This window comes from Balaenoptera physalus (assembly GCF_965194825.1).
Source record: "Balaenoptera physalus genome assembly, chromosome: Y".
NCBI lineage: Eukaryota > Metazoa > Chordata > Mammalia > Artiodactyla > Balaenopteridae > Balaenoptera > Balaenoptera physalus.
Window position 1 is genome coordinate 11,311,818 of NC_138904.1, and position 13,467 is coordinate 11,325,284.

The 13,467-nt window shown below is 38.4% G+C and overlaps 1 protein-coding gene across 1 annotated transcript in view; it reads right to left on the reverse strand.

Annotated features, from left to right (window-relative positions):
* Window positions 1–13,467, reverse strand: part of LOC309653398 (protein WWC3-like) — a gene marked incomplete at its 3' end in the record, with an annotated part of 96,522 nt that overhangs the window by 44,739 nt on the left and 38,316 nt on the right. The window contains 1 exon segment of the mRNA XM_082448020.1: window positions 2,012–2,141. Within this exon segment, the coding sequence (XP_082304146.1) occupies window positions 2,012–2,141 (130 nt within the window).

The following is a 13,467-nucleotide window of genomic DNA, read 5'->3' on the forward strand; positions in this document are numbered from 1 at the left end:
CAAGGGCTTGGGACTTCTGAGTCGTCCATGTCACCTCCATTATGTGTTTCTACAACTTGATATTTTCCACCGTAATTGTACACGGTTAAAATTAATATACATGCTAGTTTGCCAAAAACCACAGAAATTTTGGCAACCAGAACCTCTTAGTGTAAAAATTAAACAGATTTCAAATTTTCTACACTGATTTTACATTTCTGAACATATTCCTCTTCCACAGTTTTTACTACAAACTCAAGAACCAGAATACCTGGGTGCAATATAACTTGTATACGTGGTTGTAAACAAAAGTTTCTTAGAATGGATCAGTTTTTAGTATAAGAGAGCTAAAATAACTTATTTGATTTTAAAATAACTTATTTGATTTTAGTGTAATATAACTTGTATACGTGGTTGTAAACAAAAGTTTCTTAGAAGGGGTCAGTTTTTAGTATAAGAAAGCTAAAATAACTTATTTGATTTTAGTGAAAGAGGGTGTTGCTCTTGCCTCTTCCTGGAGGTTCCCATAGATTGTGAGGCTATGGACATCTCAGAGAAAATTCTGAGGCCTGAAACTCCTTCCATAAACTCTCTGTCCTTTCTCAAGCAAGGCAAGTTAATGATTTTTCCACTGCTATGCACTGTAGCCTCAGAGGGGCCAGAGCAGGGAACCCAGCTTTGACCTCTATATATACACTATCAAATACCACTTCGTTCACTCTGAGGTTTTGGTTAGGATTAGATGGGTAATGCATGCAGAGCATCTCATCCAATTCTGCACACACAGAAGGTTCACTAATGGTAGCTAGTCTTGTTACCATTGTTCAGAGCAAAACTAAGAATACATCATTTACCTACCATGACCTGGAAAGTCATTTACAAATACAGATTTGTGGGCCCCAAGTACAGTCATTCTAATTCACTAGAATAGATTAGGGCCCAACAATGTGCATTTTAACCACCATTTAGGAAACTCTCCTTAATTCACTACAGCCCTGACTTTAGGAAGCACTGGTATACATTAAAGTTATATATGCACCTGTCTTATTTTGCCTCTATGTTTGATCTTTACTTTATATATCCCTGTATGTCTTATACTGTGCAGAATCTATATAAATGTGTATAAGGTAGTACATGCCCACGTACCGGATTGAGTAAATGAAGAAACACTGAAAAGAAATTAAAAATTATAACTAAAAAGAGACCATAGGGATCTCCCTGGTGGTCCAGTGGTTAAGACTCCGCCCTTCCACTGCAGGATACACAGGTTCAATCCCTGGTCAGGGAACTAATATTACACAAGCCACGTGGTACAGCCAGGAAAAAAAAGAAGTAAAAACGAGAGACCATAAAAGGAAAAATTGAATGCATTACAGCATCAAGCAAAAAGACCATCATATATCCACTTGCAAAAGCACACCTTTTTCTAAAAATAACAGAAGCTACAGGAGTTAAGGGGCCAAAACGATAGTAATAACAATAAAGCAAAGTAAAACTAACAAGATTTCAGATATATAATTTTTAAACATCCACATTATGGAATATTGTGCAGCCATAACTAAAGAATAAAGAGCTATTTGTGTATATATTTGCAAAAGTACAGGATAATATTATTATATGAGTAAGACAGCAAGAACAAACTGTATGTACATAATTAGCTTTTGTGTGAAGGCTATTTTTGTGTCTTTATAAACACTAGAAGAGTAGACAAGAAACCATTAAAAGCAGTTATGGGCTATGAAGGAACATGGTGATTCCAAGACCTCTTATTAGTATACCTTTTTAATTGTTTTGATTATTGAACACCATTCCCAATTTTAAAAATCCTTTTAAACACATATAAATTATATATACATAACAAGCAATAAACCTATTAAAATGCATGTGTGTATAGATAAACAGACATATATAGATGAGAAAGGGAGGATACATATGTATGTATGTGAATATATAGAGAGGAAAGAAAGACAGACAAGCAGGCAGGCAGACGGATGGACGAATGTGGGTTCTGAAGAGCACCAGGGCCTCTTACTTGCATCAAGTCCCGCCTTTCCTTCTCGCCTGTACAAATGGTTTTTTTGATGGTCCTGAGCTCGCTCATTATAGCCTGTGCCTCATCCAGTTTGTAGCTGGTGTGAGCACTTGACATCTTTCGATCAATTCTGGTTCAAAAAGAAATATAAGAGTCATTCTATGTGAGATTATAACATTCCATCAAATAATAATAACAGTAACCCCAAATGTTACACACACCAAAAAAAAGACAGCAAGAAAAAAAAAAAACCCGTCTTTCTTTCTGGTACATAAAAACAAATAAACATAAGTGAGATCTCTGTGCAGGGAGAATATATGGGGTAAAGCTAAAAACAGTAAATTATCAGTAACAGTGCTTTGTGCAAAGTTGAAAAATTCTACACTTCCTCTACATATCTCTTTTATTTCATTCTGGTTCCAGTTTATTACTCTTTCCTAGCCATCTCCTCAATTCTTTCCTTCAATTCAAATACATATACAAGGAACTTTTTCTCTCCTTCCTTTCTTTTCTTTCTTCTTTCCTTATATCTACCCACCCACAAATCACAAACTAATATACTTCCTTCCTATTTCCTTTCATTTCTTCTTGTTCCTTACTCCTTCCCTCCCTCCCATCCATCCATCTATTCATACATTCTTCCAGCCAATCCCTGTGTGCAGCAAAGGTGGTAGAAGCAGAGCACTGAACAAGACAAGGCTTTGCTCCACCCTTTAAAGAGGACGCAGTTTTCTGTAGCCAGAGAGAGAACAAAGTCCTTCTCTGGAAAGTCACCAGCTTGCATTTCAGGCTCCAGATCCACGATGACACAGATTCTAGCTCTAAACTGTTTCCCCCATGTTACCCAAAATTCCAGATCCTTATCAGCCAGCCCAAACTCCCTCTGTTCCACTCACAAGAGCATCCTGGCATGCTGGTGAGTACAAGTGACACTCCAGCTCTACAGTGGGACCCTGGGCAAGACACTTCACCTCTTTAAACCTGTTCCCTCATGCCTCAAAGGAAGACACTAAAAATGTCCCTCACATTTAATGAGAAATGTAAGGAAAGGGCTTATCTGGCGTATAATGTCTGCACTGATTATTGTTATCAGGATAATGCTCAGTCTACTTATTCATGGGAGAAAAAGTTAAAAATTCACCAACTCCGGTACTTTATTATCATTAACAAATTCCTGGCCACAAATGTCACAACTCACAGCAAAACTCAGCACCAGAGCTGATCTGAGCTATCAGCACCATTGGGATGAGAGAAGAAGCAGGAAATCATTCTCTCCCTTTGGAATAGGGCTTCAGGGCTCAACAGCACTGCTATGATTGCCATCTGCAACAAACAAAATATTTATGAAAACTGGTCCGTGCACATAGAGCCCGTGCTCCCCAACAGGAGAAGCCACCACAATGACAAGCCAGTGCACCACAATGAAGAGTAGCCACCCCCCACCCCCGGCTCACCACAACTAGAGAAAGCCTGCACACAGCAACGAAGACCCAACACAGCCAAAATAACAACAACAAAAAAAAAACAAAAGAAGAAAATCCCACACAGTTTTCCATTGTAGGCACTCTATGGAGAACCCAGAGTCTCTAACACAAGGCAGAAATAAAAGAACATCATTCTCACAGGACTGCATCTACCAAGGATGTGGCCCAACTTTTCTTTATGAAAAAATGAAAATTATTTACATGATAATGTATTCTTTCATTCATTCTGTGATAAGGATGTATATCATACATTTATGTATATGTTTACATTTTAATTTCATCATTCAAATGAAACCTGTAGACTTTCAAACAAAAGCCCAAGGCCAGAAAAGTGTGATTTCTCTGTAAGAGTCAATGCCACTGCTAACCAGGTCTACTGGCTCCTCCAGAATGAAAAATACAGCAAATGAATTGTCATTTGACACTGACACCCATATAGAGAAATGAAATTCTACTGCATTGAACAAAGTGTTTTCAATTGCTTGAAAGTCAATGGTAATCAAATAGTCATAGACACACACCCACTGTTAAGCCCACAACTAAGACTCTAACCACATCAGCTCCAGCTTCGTACTTAGGTGTTGTGACGTCATTATATCTTTTAGCAGCTACAGAGTCTAAGTGCAGCCAACAGTAAAGCCAGGCACTGCACCAGCTGCCTGTCAAGGCACCAGCATCTACAATGGTAATGGCCGCCACCTGGAGGAAAACAGGCCCTGATTCCCATCAGGGAGAGGGGATCAGCAACCCTGTAATGCAGGGGTTCCTAACAGGCCAGTATTGGTCCACAGCCTGTTAGGAACCAGGCCGCACAGCAGGAGGTGAGTGGTGGGAGAGTGAGCAAAGCTTCATCTGCCACTCCCTGTCACTCACATTACCACCTGAACCATCACCCCACCATCACTGGCATTAGCATCTGAACCATACGCCCCATTGTTCACATTACCGCCTGAACCATCCTCCCCCAACCCCCCATCCGTGGAAAAATTGTCTTCCACGAAACCCGTCCCTGGTGCCAAAAAGGACTGGGACCACTGCTGTAATGCCTCTCATTGGCAGACACCACAAAGCGCCTCGGAGAACAAAAGTTCAACTTCAAGGCCACGGAAGTGGGCCCTGACCTTAGCTCCACCCAAGTGGCTCAAAAAGGAATGAAGATTGACCGAGAGCAGCTGCTTTCACTCTGTCCTGAGCGTGTCCCAACACAGTGAGGTGGGGTAGCTAAAGGGAGAGGCCAAGCAGTAGTCGGGGATCCTCACCCCTGCTTTGGCAAGCCCCTCCTTTCTCTCCATCTCAGACAGTCTGCTTCCACAGAATATGTCATTTAACGGGAAGGAAAGCAGAAAAGATTCCACTGTTAAAAAGTGTGAAAGCTATTAAAAAAAGAGATCTCAATGTTCTGAGACTGTCTGAAGCACTGAAATTTTGAAATAGTTATCTTTAGACACTATTATACAAAACATTATTATATGAAAATAGTTAAATGTATCAAGCACCTACTAGGTGACAGGGTTTTGCTACATGGTTTATGTCTGTCACCTCATTTAATTCCCTCAACAGCCTTATGAGAGAAGCATAATTTTCTATGATTTTATAACACAAAACTGAGGCTCAAAGAGATTAAGTGTCCCCAAATGAAAAGCTGGTATCTTGTATATCTGGGATTCAAACCCTTATTTCCTGACTCTAAAGTCTAAATCCAGTCAACATCTGTAGCAATGCTTGTTTCTACTAGAAATGTACTCTGTTGAGTGCAACATCCATCACCCACCCCCTTCACAGTGGGCAAAGTAAGGTCCATATGTTTTTATAAGGGCAATGTATTGGACGAAAGGCTCTTGGTGCTCCAGCCAGGCATCAGGGCCATACCTCTGAGGTGGGAGAGCCAACTTCAGGACACTGGTCCACAAGAGACCTCCCAGTTCCACGTAATACCAAACGGCAAAAATCTCTCAGAGATCTCCATCTCAACATCAAGACCCAGCATCACTCAATGACCAGCAAGCTACAGTGCTGGACACACTATGCCAAACAACTAGCAAGACAGGAACACAGCCCCATCCATTAGCAGAGAGGCTGCCTAAAATCATAGTAAGGCCACAGACACCCCAAAATACACCACCAGACGTGTACGTGCCCACCAGAAAGACAAGATCCAGCCTCATCCACCAGAACTCAGTCACTAGTTCCCTCCACCAGGAAGCCTACACAACCCACTGAACCAACCTTAGCCACTGGGGACAGATACCAAAAACAACGGGAACTACGAACCAGCAACCTGTGAAAAGGAGACCCCAAACACAGTAAGATAAGCAAAATGAGACGACAGAAAAACACACAGCAGATGAAGGAGCAGGGTCAAAACACACCAGACTTAACAAATGAAGAGGAAATAGGTAGTCTACCTGAAAAAGAATTCAGAATAATGATAGTAAGGATGATCCAAAATCTTGGAAATAGAATAGACAAAATGCAAGAAACATTTAACAAGGACGTAGAAGAACTAAAGAGGAACCAAGCAATGATGAAAAACACAATAAATGAAATTAGAAATACTCTAGATGGGATCAATAGAAGAATAACTGAGGCAGAAGAAAGGATAAGAGACCTGGAAGATAAAATCGTGGAAATAACTACTGCAGAGCAGAATCAAGAAAAAAGAATGAAAAGAACTGAGGACAGTCTCAGAGACCTCTGGGACAACATTAAATGCACCAACATTCGAATTATAGGGGTCCCAGAAGAAGAAGAGAAAAAGAAAGGGACTGAGAAAATATTTGAAGAGATTATAGTTGAAAACTTCCCTAATATGGGAAAGGAAATAGTTAATCAAGTCCTGGAAGCACAGAGAGTCCCATACAGGATAAACCCAAGGAGAAACATGCCAAGACACATATTAATCAAACTGTCAAAAATTAAATATAAGGAAAACATATTAAAGGCAGCAAGGGAAAAACAACAAATAACACACAAGGGAATCCCCATAAGGTTAACATCTGATCTTTCAGCAGAAACTCTGCAAGCCAGAAGGGAGTGGCAGGATATACTTAAAGTCATGAAGGAGAAAAACCTACAACCAAGATTACTCTAGCCAGCAAGGATCTCATTCAGATGTGATGGAGAAATTAAAACCTTTACAGACAAGCAAAAGCTGAGAGAGTTCAGCACCACCAAACCAGCTTTACAACAAATGCTAAAGGAACTTCTCTAGGCAAGAAACACAAGAGAAGGAAAACACCTACAATAACAAACCCAAAACATTTAAGAAAATGGGAATAGGAACATACATATCGATAATTACCTTGAATGTAAATGGATTAAATGCTCCCACCAAAAGACACAGGCTGGCTGAATGGACACAAAAACAAGACCCATATATATGCTTGACCCACTTAAGACCTAGAGACACATATAGACTGAAAGTGAGGGGATGGAAAAAGATATTCCATGCAAATGGAAATCAAAAGAAAGCTGGAGTAGCAATTCTCATATCAGACAAAATAGACTTTATAATAAAGACTATTACAAGAGACAAAGAAGGACACTATATAATGATCAAGGGATTGATCCAAGAGGAAGGTATAACAATTGTAAATATTTATGCACCCAACATAGGAGCACCTCAATACATAAGGCAAATACTAACAGACATAAAAGGGGAAGTAGACAGCAACACAATCATAGTAGGGGACTTTAACACCCCACTTTCACCAATGGACAGATCATCCAAAATGAAAATAAATAAGGAAACACAAGCTTTAAATGATACATTAAACAATATGGACTTAATTGATATTTATAGGACATTCCACCCAAAAACAACAGAATACACATTTTTCTCAAGTGCTCACTGAACATTCTCCAGGATAGATCATATCTTGGGTCACAAATCAAGCCTTGGTAAATTTAAGAAAATTGAAATCGTATCAACTATCTTTTCCGACCACAACGCTATGAGACTAGATATCAATTACAGGAAAAGATCTGTAAAAAATACAAACACATGGAGGCTACACAATACACTACTTAATAATGAAGTGATCACTGAAGAAATCAAAGGGGAAATCAAAAAATACCTAGAAACAAATGACAATGGAGATACGACGACCTAAAACCTATGGGACGCAGAAAAAGCAGTGCTAAGAGGGAAGTTTATAGCAATACAACCCTACCTCAATAAACAGGAAACATCTCGAATAAACAACCTAACCTTGCACCTAAAGCAATTAGAGAAAGAGGAACAAAAAAAACCCAAAGCCAACAGAAGGAAAGAAACTATAAAGATCAGGTCAGAAATAAATGAAAAAGAAATGAAGGAAACAATAGCAAAAATCAATGAAACTAAAAGCTGGTTCTTTGAGAAGATAAACAAAATTGATAAACCATTAGCCAGACTCATCAAGAGAAAAAGGGAGAAGACTCAAATCAATAGAATTAGAAATGAAAAAGGAGAAGTAACCACTGACACTGCAGAAATACAAAAGATAATGAGAGAAAGAAGTAAAGCAGTCACTATTTGCAGAAGACATGATACTATACATAGAGAATCCTAAAGATGCTACCAGAAAACTCCTAGAGCTTACCAATGAATTTGGTAAAGTAGCAGGATACAAAATTAATGCACAGAAATCCCTTGCATTTCTATACACTAATGACGAAAAATCTGAAAGTGAAATTAAGAAAACACTCCCATTTACCATTGCAACAAAAAGAATAAAATATCTAGGAATAAACCTACCTAAGGAGACAAAAGACCTGTATGCAGAAAATTATAAGACACTGATGAAAGAAATTAAAGATGATACAAATAGATGGAGAGATATAACATGTTCCTGGATTGGAAGAATCAACATTGTGAAAATGACTCTACTACCCAAAGCAATCTACAGATTCAATGCAATTCCTATCAAACTACCACTGGCATTTTTCACAGAACTAGAACAAAAAATTTCACAATTTGTATGGAAACACAAAAGACCCCGAATAGCCAAAGCAATCTTGAAAACGAAAAATGGAGCTCAGGGAATCAGGCTCCCTGACTTCAGACTATATTACAAAGCTTCAGTAATCAAGACAGTTTAGTACTGGGACAAAAACAGAAATATAGATCAATGGAACAGGATAGAAAGCCCAGAGATAAACCCACACACATATGGTCACCTTATCTTTGATAAAGGAGGCAAGCATATACAGTGGAGAAAAGACAGCCTCTTCAATAATTGCTGCTGGAAAAATTGGACAGGTACATGTAAAAGTATGAAATTAGAACACTCCCTGACACCATGCACAAAAATAAACTCAAAATGGATTAAAGACCTAAGTGTAAGGGCAGACACTATCAAACTCTTAGAGGAAAACATAGGCAGAACACTCTATGACATACATCACAGCAAGATTCTTTTTGACCCAGCTCCCAGAGAAATGGAAATAAGAACACAAATAAACAAATGGGACCTAATGAAACTTAAAAGCTTTTGCACAGCAAAGGAAACCATAAACAAGACCAAAAGACAACCCTCAGAATGGGAGAAAATATTTGCAAATGAAGCAACTGACAAAGGATTAATCTCCAAGATTTACAAGCAGCTCAATAATAAAAAAACGAACAACCCAATCCAAAAATGGGCAGAAGACCTAAATAGACATTTCTCCAAAGAAGATACACAGATGGCCTACAGACACATGAAAGAATGCTCAACATCATTAATCATTAGAGAAATGCAAATCAAAACTACAATGAGATATCATCTCACACCGGTCAGAATGGCCATCATCAAAAAATCTAGAAACAATAAATGCTGGAGAGGGTGTGGAGGAAAGGGAACACTCTTGCACTGTTGGTGGGAATGTAAATTGATACAGCCACTATGCAGAACAGTATGGAGGTTCCTTAAAAAACTACAAATAGAACTACCATACGACCCAGCAATCCCACTACTGGGCATATACCCTGAGAAAACCATAGGTCAAAAAGAGTCATGTACCAAAATGTTCATTGCAGCTCTATTTACAATAGCCAGGACATGGAAGCAACCTAAATGTCCATCGACAGATGAATGGATAAAGAAGATGTGGCACATATATACAATGGAATATTACTCAGCCATAAAAAGAAATGAAATGGAGGTATTTGTAATGAGGTGGATGGAGTTAGAGTCTGTCATACAGAGTGAAGTAAGTCAGAAAGAGAAAAACAAATACAGTATGCTAACACATATATACGGAATCTAAGGGAAAAAAAAAAAAGGCCATGAAGAACCTAGTGGCAAGACGGGAATAAAGACACAGACCTACTAGAGAATGGACTTGAGGATATGGGGAGGGGGTGGGGTGAGATGTGACAGGGTAAGAGAGTGTCATGGACATATATACACTACCAAATGTAAAATAAATAACTAGTGGGAAGCAGCCGCATAGCACAGGGAGATCAGCTCAGCTCGGTGCTTTGTGACCACCTAGAGGGGTGGGATGGGGAGGGTGGGAGGGAGGGAGATGCAAGAGGGAAGAGAAATGGGAACATATTGTATATGTATAACTGATTCACTTTGTTATAAAGCAGAAGCTAACACACCATTGTAAGGCAATTATACTTCAATAAAGATGTTTAAAAAAAAAATCCAAATTACAAAGTGCATTTGAATCACTTAGAAACTTTATCTTAAAAAAAGAAAAATAATTCTTAAAATAGTTTTGATAACCAAATTAGGTTGTGACCATTTTGAAAATATGAACAATTATATAAATTTCAAAAGTGGTATATATAAGATAAAAAGATAGTTTTTTTCTCAATTTTGGTCCGTCTTAATCTATCTGTAGAATGATGGCATCACCAATACAGGAAGAAAAGCTTTTGGGAATGCAGACTTACACTAGCAAATGTTTAGAATTAACATGAATGTTTACAGATGACTGAAATTAAGTCACCCAAAGGGAGAAGAGACTTTTCTTAGATGATTTTATAATATCGCACATGAATTTTGAAACCTGATATATACATGATAACATAAACCATAAATAGAGAAATCTGCACCCAATCCAGATCTAAAAACAACTTCCAAAATAATGTACATTAGTTTATTGCTTTTTGTGGTAAAATTGAAAAAAACTTATTTCAAGTCTACCGTAATTTTATATTAATATGCATTATATGCAGTTTTCACTGTTAACTTCAGTAATAAGTAGTAAAAGTGTTAAAAGTCATCAAGACCATATGTTTGGCTACATTTACCTGCTACTGTTGTTATTATGCTACTGTTGTTATTATTTTGTTAATATTACATTGTGTACCTAGAAGCATCAACCATCCCAATCTCTATTCACACATGCATCTAGTTCTAAAGCATATAGTCCTAGGGAGTCTTAAAATAATCTGCTGTTGATAAGTGTAATAAAAAATTCTATTTTTTCCAGTAAATTGTTAACCTGTGATTGATGTTAACTAATCTTATTGTGGTTAAAATTTCATGCTATATACATATCAAATCATTATGCTGTACATATGCTTCAACATGTACGTATTATGCTTGGATGAATGCAATGTTATATGCCAATTATGTCTCAATAAAACTGGGAAAAATAAAATAAAATATAAATGTCATTAAGGCAATAATTCATATCCAGTTTTACTCTGTCTTATGTTAAATAAACATTTACAGAAAAAATTTTAAAAAGTTAATTCCTGTTTCCAATACTGTAGTTTAGTATCCTCTGTTGTGCTGCACTTGTAATGGTATAAATTTTTTTATCATATTCCAAAAATTTGCTTAGCTTTTAATTATAAGCTACTAGAGGGCACAGATTGAAAGACTTAGCTTTTCTTTGTATAATGCTTAGCATAGATTTAAGAGCATAATTCAGGGGCATGTGGCTCATAGAACTGCAGAGAAAGAGATCTCTAGCAATTCCCCAGTCCAGGCTGGACAATTTCAAAATTATCCAAGATAAATAAGTATTAGTATTCATCTATTGTTATCCAGTGTACAAAAGGAGGATCTATGCAAGTAACCAGGAGATTTTAATTTGTGGCAACTTTTGCAATCCATTGTAATTAAATTCTAAGTAAAAGAATATGTATAACTGATTCACTTTGTTTTAAAGCAGAAACTAACACACCATTGTAAAGCAATTATACTTCAATAAAGATATTAAAAAAAAAGAAAAAAGAATCAGTGGACTCTGAGTAAAACATATTAGTCTGCATAATGTGGGTGGGCTTTATCCAATCAGATGTATGTTCTTGGGCATCACCCATTTGGGAAACTCATTCTGAGTCCTCCCCTCTCATGTCTCTGGATGCTAGTAATGAGTTACATGAAGATAATCTTTCAAAACAAGCTTCAGAAACTTTAGGGCAGCAGAGCCTACTAGTCCTTTCACTGGAAAAGGATAGCCCAGTTTATCTGGAGACTTTAATTACTTGCTGTAAGAGTTTTTAATATTTGTTTGCACCAAGTATTTCTCATATTTTATACATGTTCTGAAGTGTTTTATAAAAGGCCTCAAAAGAAATGTGAAATAATACTACACTGAGAAATTTCTCCTATAAAACTGACAAAAACAGTAAGGTTTGACAACACATGATGTGAGTAAAGTTCTGGGAAACAGAATCACTTGTGTCAGTGATGGAAATCCAAAATGGTGCAATATCTAACTATATAGCAAACGCATTTGCCATTTGGCCCAGAAATTCCTCTTTCAGGAAATCATCCTGAAAAGATATATGTGTGAAACCTTAAGTAAAAAGCTGATGGGAAATGTTATAAATCCATGCCTCAGATTGACAATACGAAACCCCAATGAGTAGCTTCACACCAAGAAAAGAGACAACCAGCCCTTTGGTAGAAGTGACCCAGGAGGACACAGCTACAGCACATACAGAAGCACCCTAGCTGGCATCTGAGCATCTGGAGGCGGGCAGAGTTGTACAGGATAAAATTACAGAACGGGTACTGGTGTACCAGGAAGCATCACAAAGAGGGACAAAATGAGTAACAAAACCAGTAGCTGATGTTGAAAATGAAGGTTGATTTGCTTAAGAGAAAAAAAATTTTACATGCTGTGCTACCTAACTATAGCTAATTAAAGGAACTCCTTTTGTAGATCCAAATCAGAGGAGAATGAACACATTGCCGGGTAATGGTCAGGGACGCAAAAAGAAGACAATTAGTTTAAAAGACTTCAGATCAAGATGACATAGAAGACACAATCCTCCATCCCCCCACAGAGATCAACAATGAGTTATCTAGGAACAGAACAGCTCTGGGAGAGCTCTGGGTTCCATTTAGACACTTCAGCAACACAGTGGAACAAAAACCCTGAGAATAACTGCAAAAAAGGGAATGAAGAACAGCCTCATTTTATCTGATTGTCCCCTTCCCCAGGCAGCACTACTCAGCATCAGGTGAGAACCACTCTGCTATAAAGAGTTCCCCTTGCCAGTAAAGGGACAGTGGGGTAAGCAACCACCTTACCCTGCTTACTAGGGCATCATAACAAGGACTCACTTTGGTTCACCCCACTGAGACACTGACAGACTGAGATGTAGAGAGATGGCTAAGAAGAAGGAAGAGCAGAGGTTTCCAACAGCAGGAGAAGCAACTGTGGTTCCCAGTTATCTGGCCTGCAGTGGACCCCAGCAGCTTTACCACTGCAGAAACATATAGCCTGCTCAATTGCCACAGATACCCTGCAGATTTCATCAGGCCTTTGCCATTGGTATTATTGTTTGTTGATGCCTCCCTCCAGAGCCCGGGATCTGCACTCGTAGCCAGCCAAGGCCTCTGCAGTTGCTTGAATTAGCAATAACATGCTCATTGCTGAGGCCCACCAGCATGCACATGCTTAGGACTGGCTTGTCCTGCTATTCGTCTGAATGCTATCTGCCTGAACCCTCATCACTGGCCTCAACAAACAGCAGTACACACACCTGGGCAGAGTCTGTGCAGCCACAGGACAGCACACCAACAACTAATA